The 12,876-nt window shown below is 45.6% G+C and overlaps 1 protein-coding gene across 2 annotated transcripts in view; it reads left to right on the forward strand.

Annotated features, from left to right (window-relative positions):
• Window positions 1–12,876, forward strand: part of enox1 (ecto-NOX disulfide-thiol exchanger 1) — a 370,497-nt gene that overhangs the window by 286,280 nt on the left and 71,341 nt on the right. For both annotated transcript variants that reach the window (XM_038802705.1, XM_038802704.1), the window contains exons 9-10: window positions 4,382–4,566; window positions 6,840–6,947. In XM_038802705.1, coding sequence (XP_038658633.1) covers window positions 4,382–4,566; window positions 6,840–6,947 — 293 coding nt within the window. The remainder of the gene's footprint in view (window positions 1–4,381; window positions 4,567–6,839; window positions 6,948–12,876) is intronic.

Below are 12,876 nucleotides of genomic sequence, written 5' to 3' on the forward strand. Positions count from 1 at the left end.
CGATGCCAAGGTACATCCCCTGGTCACCCCCCCCCCCCCCCCCCCCCCCGCTACTCCCCACACCCCCATCTCTACCAGACAAATCCCCCCCACCCCAAGCCAGCCATGCCATCCCACGGTCGTGCCTCTGGGAACATGTCCTATCTCCCTGAGCAGCCACTGCTCCTGTTTTCCGAGTTCAAACACCGCAAGCAAACCTTGCCTTTGATAGGTCAAGGTGTGTTGTCAGGTATGTAGGCCATACATCCCACTGATTGGCTGATTGAACAGGCAGAGTGCAGGCCATAGAACTGCAGCAGTGCAGAAGGCCCTGCACTGAGGTGGAGGCGGAGGTGCCCTCCACCTGGAGGTGGAGACGAGGTGGAGACGAAGCATCGCGGGAGTCCCGGAGGATGCCAGGATGGGCCTGTTACTGTTATGTCAACTGCGTTTACTGTACGTGCGGCCGAGAATGCATTCACGGCGCTGTCGAAGCACCGGAGCACGGAATTCCGTCGGGCACTTGCACCGACCTCAATTTTTGGCTGACGTGCGGTTCTCCGCTTGATCACATTTTCTGATTCCAGCGCAGCCAACAGAAAATCCCATCCATGTTCTTTCTCCTTGTTTGGCTCCACCCGCACACCATCCCCTCACCCACAACAGGTTACCCTTGAGTCAACAACCAATTTTAGCTGCTGAGCAAGCATCACGAGCTAGCAGCCAAAGCTTATGCACCTTGGCATCGGAAGCCGACTGCCATGTGCGCTGCGCAGCTTGATTGGGAAGTGACCAAGAGTTTCCCTCCAGCTCCACCTAGTGACAAAGATGATCAAAAGTCTCCTTGGCTGATCCATCTTATACAGCTGTCATCCATTCCGCCAGCAACTTGTCCCTCCACTTACCCTCTGTCAATAGCAGGGGTGCTTTTCCACCAGTTCCCATCTGAATTAGGGATTAAAATAATTTGGATTCATTTCTGGGGCAATGAGTGAGATTCTAGAAGGCGGGTGTTATCACTGAGATCAATCGTGTGTCGCTGTGTATGTGATGGAATAATTAGTGACAGGACAAATTCCAGCACATTACAGAGACTTCCCAGACCCATCGATGCGGTGACACATTTCTGCAGCCTTAAGGTGGTAGGATAATGGTTAGCACTGCTGCCTCGCAGCATCAGGCACCTGGGTTCAGTTCCGGCCTTGGGTGACTGTGTGGCGTTTCCACGTTTTCCCCGAATCTGCATGGGTTTCCTCCAGCTGCTCCGGTTTCCTCCCACAGTCCAAAGCTCACTGAGTTAGATTAGGTGGGGTTACAGGGATAGGGAGGAGTGGGCCTCGTTAGTGTGCTCTTTTAGAGGGTTGGTCTAGACTCAATGGGCAGAATGGCCTCCTTCTGCACTGCAGGAGTTCTATGGCCTGCACTCTGCCTGTTCGATCAGCCAATCAATGGGATGTATGGCCTTCATACCTGACAACACACTAGCACTGACATTCCTCAATTCCAAGTAGTGGTTTTATTTGTTAAATCAACCATTGTCTACTGAAATGTTCAATTTGTTCTCTTGTCCTGGCAGAATCCTTTCCTTCTTGTTCACCCTTCTGTGACCACTGGGAGGATGTCTAACTAAGATTGAATTGGTCTGTCGGCCCTGATGATAATGGTCACTTGGATTGGGTGTGACACTGTAAAGCAGGCAACAGGAAATCGGCAATATACAAAGCTTGATTTTTATTTCCATGTAAGGAAGAGACCCTTTCGGTGAGGCCTGACTCTAAAAACCTTCAAACAAACCCCTTGTTCACCTTCCAGAAAATCCATGTGCAAAGTGGTTCTCTGAATGGAGCTGAAGAAAATTGGCTGCAAAAAGGCCCCCTTAAACACTAAAAGGATGGCTCAGTAAGGAAGTAAATATGAGCCTTCAGCAGCAGTGTTCAAAATGGCCTCCTCAGTGTGATAGACCCCATACAGCAGCTCCGTCCACCACTGCTGTCATGATGATAATTATTTACGGCAGGTTGACGGCATCTCTGGAGGGTTTCAACATGGCTCTTGACCTCTCTTTGCTTTGGTGGATCAGCCTGCTAGCTGACCTGACTCGGAGGATTAGTCCGAGAAGAATCCCAGCTGTGGATAGTGAGTTTGAGATGGCAAACCATAAAAACATTTTGTGCCATCCCAAGCAAGTGGAAATGGAATGAAGAATCCTGGCCTTTATTTTGTGCTTCTTCCTTATCGCTTATTATTGCATTAACCATACGGAGCTATTGTATTGCTGACCTCAACTGCCCTAGCACCAGCTGTTTTAGGAATTCAGCAGCTTTTCCATCAGTCAGTTTTTATACATCTGCTTGTGATTTGCCTGTCCAATGATGTTTTTCTCAAAAGTGTTTGATATTTTCTGTGAGTCTTGGCATTTGAAGCACTGACTGAACGATCTGTTTGGGTAATGACTCTGGGGGATTTAGCCCTAGGCTCTTCCCCAAAGGATACAATAGTTGAGCTATTCTTGCAAATCACCATCCAAACTTCACCCAACCTTCCAGGGCTACCTTTCTCAAAGGTTGTTTCCATGGTGATTAGGCCTTAGCTTGGCTGAAGTATTCTAGTTTCTTCTGCTCAAGTTTCCAGTCTTTGAAAATGACTAATTGGAAACGGGTGAGGGCTGCACGGATCGAGCTGCAGCATACTGTGCAACCCGCTCTGCGTGAGAGTCCCTGTCTGGAGTAGGACTTCAGTAATGTTACCTCCCGTGTTTCTGAGTTCAAGGGGAGCAGCTGAAGAAGCCTGTGGGTATCTGTTCTAACACCCCTTTATTTTACACTCTTGTCTACACAAGGATGTTTCCAACCACTGCCTCAGCTACTTGCCAAACACAAGTTTATTGAAATGATTCCCATTCACTTTCTCAGAGCTTTATCTTGACTTGACTCAAATCATTCAAGTGGATGTGATTGAGGAATCCCAAGACTGTCCGACAGATGTGATGTTATTAGCCTTGCACAGATGTGACCTTAGAGGAATCAATCCCTGGGATGACCGCTCAGTGACATATAGGAGCTCGGACAAAGGTTCAATTACAAACTTAGTTCTGTCGACCAGACTTTAAGGAGGGTATATTGGACTTGGAGGGGTTGTAGTGTTGACTTACCAGAATAACATCTGGAGTTCAATGGTTAAATTACGATTTATACAATTATACAATTCATACAATTATACAAGCTGGGCTATAGACTGGAATTCTATGTTGGAATTTAGAAGATTAAGGGTGATGTGATCAAAGATTTCAAGGTGTAATGGGGAGCTAATAGTTTAGATGTAGAAAAATTATTTCTGTTGGTAGTGAGTCTAAGGCGAGTGGCGGGGGGTGGGGGAGGGGGGGGGGTGCATAGCCTAGAAATTAGAGTCAGACTTTTGATAGGGAAGTTAAGGAATAAAATCTGTTCTATATTTTTTTTAAAAAATGTTTTTCCCAGAGCAATGCAGAGATGACACCAAGTTCTTTGCATGAACTTTATTTACAGTGTTTATACAATGCTTTTAAATCCTTTCCAGCTCAACTTCCCCTGTGTGAGTGTGTGTGTGTGTGTGTGTTTACTTTACTCTGAGTCAACACCCAGGGTTAACCAATCATGCACAGTCAGCATAGATCAGTTAGCAGACTCCCATAATCAAACGCCGAGCAACTGAACACTACAATTTCTACAAAGAAAACTCTGGGTGGGGTTCTCTGATCCTGAGGCTAAGTATTGACGCCATTGTAAACACCGTTGTGTTTCATGATGGCGTCAACATGCCCTCAGGAGCAGCGATTCTAACCCCTACAGGGGGCCAGCATGGCACTGGAGCGACGCACACCGCTCCAGCTGCCGATGCCGGCGTCAAATGGGCGCCATGGGTCTGCGCATGCTCTCTGCTCTCCAGAGAATCGGCAGGCCGGTGTCGGGGCAGCGTCGCGCCCGGACCAGCGATTCTCCGTCCCGTCGTGGGCTGAGAGAATCCCGGCCCCTCATTTTGGGCTGGGTGTTAATTATAAATATCAGATTGATAGATTTTTGTTAAGATTATGAAAAGTTATTCGTCAAAGGTAGCGGTAGGGGACAAAGATAAGTACATAGAGTTAAAGATCACAGAACAACCATGATCTCATTGAACGATGAAACAGGCACAAGGGGGTAAATGCACTCTTGTTCCTGTGTTTAGTCTCTGTCTGGTAGCCTTAATTTTTTCCTGAGCATTGAAACTTATCAGGCGAAAGCTATAAATTCATATAAAGAATTAACCCTTTACAGTCTCTATTTGAATCCTGAGGGACTGGAACGTGGGGAGTTTGAATGTACTGTCTGCATCCCCAGTGAAGAATGGTGGAAAGATTGATACCTTTCATTCTCCCCACCTTTAGCTCTGGCTAGCCAGGCATGTGCACTGAAGGAGGAGAATGACAGTCTGAGGTGGCAGCTGGATGCCTATCGGAACGAAGTGGAGCTGCTTAAACAGGAGCAGGGAATGTTCCAACGCATGGAAGAAAACCACACCAAGGACCAGCAACTCCAATTTCAACAACAAGCAATGCAGGGCATGCAACAGGTAAGTGAACACACACACAAGGCAACGCACAGGCATCAACTCCGTTTCTCTCTCCATATTTGTCGCCTGATCTGCGGATTATTTCCAGCATTTTCTGTTTTTATTTCCAATTCATGGTGTCTGCGGCATTTTGCTTTTGTCCTGTGCATGTGTGTGCGTATGTGTATGCATGCATGTATATATGTGTGAATGCACATGATTGTGTGCCCGCATGTCTGTGCACTTGTGTCAGTTACAAAAATTATGGCCACGCATATTTATACTAACTAATAATCTGTATTTTGTGGGGTATAAAAATTGCTTGGCATGAGCACGAACTTGGTTACCTCAACCCCAAGGGTTCAGACAGTCAGGATTGGACAACCGTGAGGGAATGGGATTCGGGGTGGTGGCAGAGGAGGAGCAGGACTCCTGCTGTCGGAGGACCAGTTTACGTCCTCTCCAGTCGCAGCCCGCCCAGGGTGTTCATTCAGTTTGAGCTGATCAACATCTCTCATCCCCATTGGAGTCTGGTAGTGCAGCTTACACACGTACAAAGCATGCAGCATTGTTAATCATCGTCAGACGTTGGGAGATCTGCCCCCAAATATTCTCCATCTGATCCGCTGTTCCAACGATCATGTTGGCAGCAGGGTAGCATGGTGGTTAGCATAAATGCTTCACAGCTCCAGGGTCCCAGGTTCGATTCCCGGCTGGGTCACTGTCTGTGTGGAGTCTGCACGTCCTCCCCCTGTGTGCGTGGGTTTCCTCCGGGTGCTCCGGTTTCCTCCCACTGTCCAAAGATGTGCGGGTTAGGTGGATTGGCCATGCTAAATTGCCCGTAGTGTCCTAATAAAAGTAAGGTTAAGGGGGGGAGTTGTTGGGTTACGGGTATAGGGTGGATATGTGGGTTTGAGTAGGGTGATCATGGCTCGGCACAACATTGAGGGCCGAAGGGCCTGTTCTGTGCTGTACTGTTCTATGTTCTATGTACAACGCCTCAGATGAGGTCGCAAAAACGGATTACCCAGTTTCCTAATGTAACCGGAGATAAGTTCTCAAGCTTCTGGTAAAATATTTCCAGTTGGGCAGTACAGTGATGCAACGATTAGCACTGCAGCCTCACGGCACCGAGGACCCGAGTTCGATCCCGGCTCCCGGTCACTGTCCGTGTGGAGTTTGCATATTCTCCCTGTGTCTGTGTGGGCTTCCTCCGGGTGCTCCGGTTTCCTCCCACAACTCAAAGATGTGCAGGCTAGGTGGATTGGCCACTATAAATTGCCCCTTAATTGGAAGAAATGAATTGGGTTCTCTAAATTTAGAAACATATTTCCAGTTCCTTGACCTCAGCCACTTCACAATTTCAAATAATGTTAATGACATCACCTCATTGCTATGACTCACTTATAAACTGAAGTAGCACAGTTTATAAAAGTTATAAAAATTTATCTGGACTATACTGATAAGCCAATACAGGTTGAGCATCCGAAATTCTGAAAACTGAAAAATTCCAAAATCCACACTTTTTTTCGAGTGCCGATGTGATGTCACAAATGAGAAATATCACAAGGCGATGCGCAGTTCCCAACATGTGCTGCACACGTGTAGTTCCCAACGTTCCGCAATACGCAGTTCTCAACTCATGCCACACATGCGCAGTTCCCAAAACGGACCGCATATGCGCAGTTCCCAGCGCGCGCCGTACGTGTGCAGTTCCCAATGCGCCGCCCGTGTGCAATATATTCCAAAATCCGAAAAATTCCAAAATCCGATACACACTGAGCCCCAAGCATTTTGGATAAGGGATTCTCAACCTGTATGTTCAACATGATGAATATCATGTGTTGCTGGACATAAGCATAATTTGTCATTTTAATTGATGCATTTTAATTTGGAATTTTCTGGAAGGAATTGATTCCCATCATGGCAGTTGGAGCTCAGTCTTTATTGGGCAGGATTATGATTTGGATTAAACCTGCAATGCGTTTCAATATTGTCTTTCATAACATCTGAATTGTCTTTCAGCAACAATGACCGTTGCTGAAATCAGTTTGGGGTAGGATATGCTAAGTGGGCTGAATGGCCTTAGGTCAATGGAACTAGATAATGGCCGTGTATATAGCAGACACCCGACTGTGTACGCACACTGACCAGGTCCAATTTCAGCAATGCCGGTCAGGAACATTTTCAATTGTGGAGTAATGTACAAAAGGCAATGTCTAATTTCACCTCTGGGGAATAATCGCACAGCACTCATTTAGCTTGAGACTAATAATAATTTTGTTTCTCATCAGCAACTACTCGCACTGCAGGGTGAATACAGAAAGAAGGAATCGGAACTGGAGAAAATCAAGGAGGAAAATTCACATGTACAAGCATTACTTTCAACTCTTAAAGAAAAGGTAAATTCCTCTTTCCACATCATTACACTTACCAAGTGGATTACCTGGCAAAACAGCATCCTATAAAGACTCACTGGAGTAACTCACAACAATTAAGGGATACAACCTTTTATCTCTTGCACTTCTGTCTAATGTAAAACAGTTGCTCGTCAATCTCGAAACTTGATAGGATTCTCTGTCCCTCTGCACACGTTTTCTGGTGCAGCCCTCCCCTGCTGGCAGCGGGATCCTCCGTCCCACCAGCCGGCCAATGGGGTTTCCCATTATGGGCCCCCCCACGCCGTCGGAAATCCACAGGTCTGAGTGCGCTGCCCATGAAACGGAGGATCCCGCCAACAGAGAATCCAGTTTGATTTTGTGTTTTTTTAAATTATTTGTACTTGTTCGCAGTTCACTGGTTAGGCCAGCATTTATTGCCCATCCCTAACTGCCCCTGAGAAGGTGGGGGTGAGCTGCTTTCTTGAAATGCTGCAGTCCATGTGGCGTAGGTACACCCGCAGTGCTGTTAGGGAGGGAGTTCCAGGATTTTGACCCAGAGAAAGTGAAGAAACGGCGATATATTTCCACGACAGGATGGTTTGTGACATGGAGGGGAATCTCCTCCAGGTGGTGGGATTCTGAAGTATCTGCTGCCCTGTCCTTACTAGATGGTAGTGGCCATGGGTTTGGACGGTGCTGTCAAGGTTGAGTTGTTGCATTGCATCTTGTAGATGGTACACATGGCTGCTATTGTGAGTTGGTGTTGGAGGGGGTGAATGTTAAAGGTGGTAGATGGGGTGATAATGAAGTGGGTTACTTTGTCCTGCACTTATCCAGGTAAATGGAGCATATTCCATCACACTCCTGACTTGAGCCTTGTAGATGGTGGACAGGCTTTGGGGAGTCAGTAGATGAGTTACTTTTCACAGATTTCCCAGCCTCTCACCTACTCCTGTAGCACAGTATTTATATGGTTAATCCAGTTCAGTTTCCAGTGAATAGTAATCCGGCAGATGTCGATAGTGGGGGCTTCAGCAAAAGTAATGCCACTGAATGTCGAGGAAAGATGGTTAGATTCTTGGTTATCTGAGCAATAATGAATGGGTCCGCACTGAGAAATATCATCAAACATCCCCACTTCGGAATTTATGTTGGAAGGAAGGTCATTGATGAAGCGGCTGAAGGTGGTTGACCCTTAAGTAGGTTTAAGGCCTACTTAACTGAGCGCGGCTTGATACCCCCCCATTGTGGGCAGGTTCCTGATCCCGATGCCTCATGGGACCTGAGTAGATCCTTTAAGGCATTTTGGCTGTCAAGAAGCCAATGGAAGGATCACCCAGGATCTAGTGGCCATGTTGTGCGCCTATTGGGCCATACGGTAGCCGGTAGATGAGGCCTGTGAGAGTAAAATAGATCTTATTACTATTAGACAGGACGGTGGTGAGGTGTTCGGATCCCGGATGAATTTGTAAAACTGAGGAACTGTTACTGCACCTCAAGAGTGATATTTTTATTAAAACAAACTTTAATTTAAACACAGAATTAACCACAATTGCAACAAAGAAATAGCTTTGCAGATAACAGTTACAACAGTTATTAAGTAAAAGGAAAAACTTTAACTTACTCCCTACACCTGCCACTATATGTTCCAATTACCAATCCAGAATAGTTCAAATGCCACTCATAAATGACGTTAACAATCCAATATACTTGCTTTTTCCTATGCAGAGTCCTTGGAGAGAACCTTTCAGGAGAAAACTGAAAGACACTCCTTGGCAGACTAAAGTCATAATGCAAATGAAACAATAGACAGACCTGGCTCCCCTCATCAGTTGTCCATGATCTGGTTAGCCAGGACCAAAAAAAAAATCTCTCATAAATGATCTGCACCTGAGGAGCCCCAAACCAAAATAATATTCCATTTGTCACCATGCTTCTCAAATCTATCACCAGAACACTCCCTTTTCAAACATCAAGGAATATCTTACTTTTATGACCCCTTAATCACAGCTTTAGCAGACATACTGGCTGTATGCACCTTAAACCCTCTTTTTAATAACATTACTACAACAAATATCAAATATAACTATTTCTTACACTCTTCACAGAGGCCACACCTGGAGCAGAGTGTAGAGTTTTGGTCTCCTTGCCTAAGGAAGGCCATAATTATCCTAGAGGTAATGCAAGAAAGGTTCAGAATTTCTTCAGCCAGAGGGTGGTGAATCTGTGGAACTCTTTGCCGCAGAAGGCTGTGGAGGCCAAATCACTGAGAGACCAAAATAGATAGGTTTTTGATCAATAATGGGATCAGGGGTTGTGGGGAGAAGGCAGGAGAATGGGGATGAGAAAAATATCAGCCGTGATTGAATGTCAGAGCTGACCCGATGGGCCGAGTGGCCTAATTCTGCTCCTATGTCTTATAGTCTTATGGTTCACTGAACTGGTTCCTAGGATGAGGGGAGATTGAGTACACCAGGCCAAGATTGTCTCCAGTTTAGAAGAATGAGAAATGATCGAACTCAAACATTTAAAATCCTCCAAGGGCTTGGTGAGTTAGAAGCTGAGACTATGTTCCCTCTGACTGGGGAAACTAAACCACGGTGTCAGAGGTTCAGGATAAGCGGTTGGCCAATTTTAACTGACATGAGAAATTCCTTCACTCAGAGGTTTGTGAACCTTTGGAATTTTCAACTCAAGAAGTTTGTGGATGCTGTCATTGAGTAGATTCAAGTCAGACTAATAGAATTTTGCATACTCAGAAACGATTTAGGTACTGAGTATCATTATCAGCAAAATCCCACAGTAAGGAGGTTTTTTTCATTTCTCTCACATCTCCGCTATCTTTACCTTCTAAGTGGGTAGAAAAACGCATCAATTATATTCTTTAACATATAATAGTTAATCTATCAAAGTGTTTTTCAAGGTTCTAGGCTGAGTGCTGCTGTACTGTCATTTACTAGAATGGGACACATTGACCAAAGCTACAAATCACCTGATGCAAGGTCAGAATACAGCATATGTCTTGTTGATATTGAAAGTTACAGGCCGCGGAGTGATTGTCAGTTTTGACCCGGCTGGTAGAGCTCTTGCCTGTTAATCAGTAGGTTGTGGATCTGAGTACCCACCTCTCCAGGTGCTGACCCCAGAGCCCAGTGAGTAACTCAACATTGAGGGGCTGCTCAAATATCAGAGATAAACTTGCAGGCATCAAAAACTCTGCTGCCCGTGTCTTAACTTGCACTAAGTCCCGCTTCTCCATCACTTCTGTGTCCGCTGACCTACATTGGGTCTATAAGTGAAGCAAAGTCTTTATTTAAAGGTCCTCATTCTTGTTCTCATCCCACAACAGCCTCTGCCTCTCCCAATCTTTGTAATTGCCTCCAACCCCCTCAATCCTCTTGAGATAACCGCTCTCCTCTAATTCTGGCCTCTTGTGAATCCCGGATTTAAATCTCTCCATCTCTGGTGGCTGTGTGCCTAGGCCTTAAGATCTGGAATTCACTCCCTACATCGCTCTCGGACAAAGAGGACAGTTTTAAGGAGTATTTTAAAAGAGAGGCAGAAAGATTTCGGGTAGGAATCCAGAGCTTAGGCCCATGAAGGGCCCATGGAAGAAATTAAGGCTCAAATGTCAATGTTTAAAAATACATTTGACATTGGAATAAAAAATGTCCTGCTTGAAACTTAGGCACCACGATGTAATGTGCTTCTTTTAGTTTGTGTTAAACATGTCAGACAGGCATAGGTTTTATCCTCATACCTCTGACTTTTCATTTCCTGAGTGTTTGCTGAATATGACTGTGCACCTAGTTTTGCAGCTGATCATGCTGATTGGGCCTCAGTGCAGCCACCAGGAATGGCTGAATAAACAAAATTGTTTTTGCCACATGAATCTGACTTCTGTGTCAGAAAAAGCGAGGGAGAGAACCTTGTATGCTTTCAAAAAGAGACCCGTGCAATGTAATGCAGTGTATCCATTTGCAAGGCTCGGCATCTTCATTTGTAGGAGCAGGAATAGGACATTCAGCCCTTCAAACCTACCCCACCTTTCAATAGGATCATGGCTGATCTGGTTGTGGTCTCAACTCCGCATGCTGCCTGCCCACGATATTCTCGTTTGTTATATTATCATTGGTAATATATCGTTACTCTTTGCTTCGTAATCTAGAATGGTCTGATGGTGTGATTATAAAGAAACCACCAATCTCTAACTCAAAGCAAAACTGATTTATTGAATAACAATTAATTTATATTGAGTTTGCACACTCCACAGAACTATAACTATTAATAAAGTAATCTATGTTTAAGTAATAACTAATGAACTACACGTGCTACTTCTATCTTGTCTTAACTATTCTGTGATCTATCTCTCTCTGCTGCCAACACTTAATTGATGACCTAAGATTCCCTAACTTCTTATATTTATACTAGGAACTGGTGGTGCCCTCTCGTGTTTGTATTACACTGAGATGTAATAATTATCCCTTTACTTGTATGCCTATATACATATTATTACATCGCTCATATTGTTCTTTAAACAAGTATTTTTATTCATCAAATTCTCAACCATTTTACAATACAAAACAACCCCTCAGCCTACCCAAACCGCTCACCCCTCGACAGTCAACAACTCCCAAAAATGCATGATGAACAAACCCCAACAATTGCAGAACCCATCACTCGCCCCCGTCAGAGCAAACTTCACCTTTTGCAGGATCAGAAACTCTAGCAGGTCCCCACGCCATGCCGAGACTTCTCCACCCCAACATGACCTGCCTATGAGCAGCGAGGCGAAGGCTAAAACATCTGCCCCTGTACCCGCCTGCAGCTCTGGCTGATTCAAAACCCCGAATGTGGCTTCTGGGGGACTGGGCTGCACATCCACATGTAAAACCCCCAAAATGCTGCTTAACACCATCCTCCAAAACTCTTCCAGCTTTGGGCAGGACCAAAACATATGTACATTGTTGTGTTCTGTGGTTCTCCAATGATGAAGACACAAATAGAACATATATGTGTTCAACCAGAACAATGATTTATTGTCAAATACGTGGAAAGATAACTAACAGACCTATATACAAACAAGGTTACTTAGATTCTGATGGAGCTACTCTAAACGCAACTGCCGAGTCCCATCAGACATGTGATGCATGTTCGGCTCCACCTGCTGGCTGGAGGTCGTATCTATGACTAGATATACTGATAAACAACTCGATATATTTATACTACTATATAACTATATACATTTACATTTATGTGTGCATTTATCACCACTTACATAATTCGCAGGGCACCTCCCAAATCGCTCACAGACATCCTCCACCTCTTTGAACAGCCGGCTCATCCCAGACCTTGTAAGGTGTGCCCTGTACACTACCTTCAGCTGTATCGGCCATAGCCTCGCACACTAAGTCGAGGCATTTACCCTCCGCACCTCGCACCACAGACCCTCCTCCAGCACCGCCTCCAACTCTTTCTCACACTCCTGCCAAGAAAACCCGCCTTTCCAAACCCCCCCCCCGCCCGCTGTTGGCACTGCCTCTGGCAAAGAGGAGGCAGGCGCGATCGGGAAGATCTTCCTCGCAAAGTCTCGTGCCCCTGCCTGCACCTGGCTCGCCAACGACAGAGCGAGGTTGTCCCACCTCAGAAAGTCATCCTTCATCCCCCCCACCAAAACTAGTGAAATTAAACTTCCAAAGCCCTACCCAATCCTGGGCCACCTGCTCCCCCAAATACCTAAAAACGAGTCGCCGCCACATGCAATGGCAGCCCCCCGTTGTTCCCACTCCCAGCGGGGAGACCACAAAATACACACTTTTCTCTAAATTCAATTTGTACCCTGAAAACACCCCAAATCTCTGGAGCAACCCCATTATACTCCCCACCGTAGAGGTCAGCTCTGAAATACACAGCAACAAGTCATCTGCATATAAGAACCCTATTTTTCACC

This window comes from Scyliorhinus canicula, chromosome 7 (genome assembly GCF_902713615.1).
Source record: "Scyliorhinus canicula chromosome 7, sScyCan1.1, whole genome shotgun sequence".
NCBI classification, from domain to species: domain Eukaryota; kingdom Metazoa; phylum Chordata; class Chondrichthyes; order Carcharhiniformes; family Scyliorhinidae; genus Scyliorhinus; species Scyliorhinus canicula.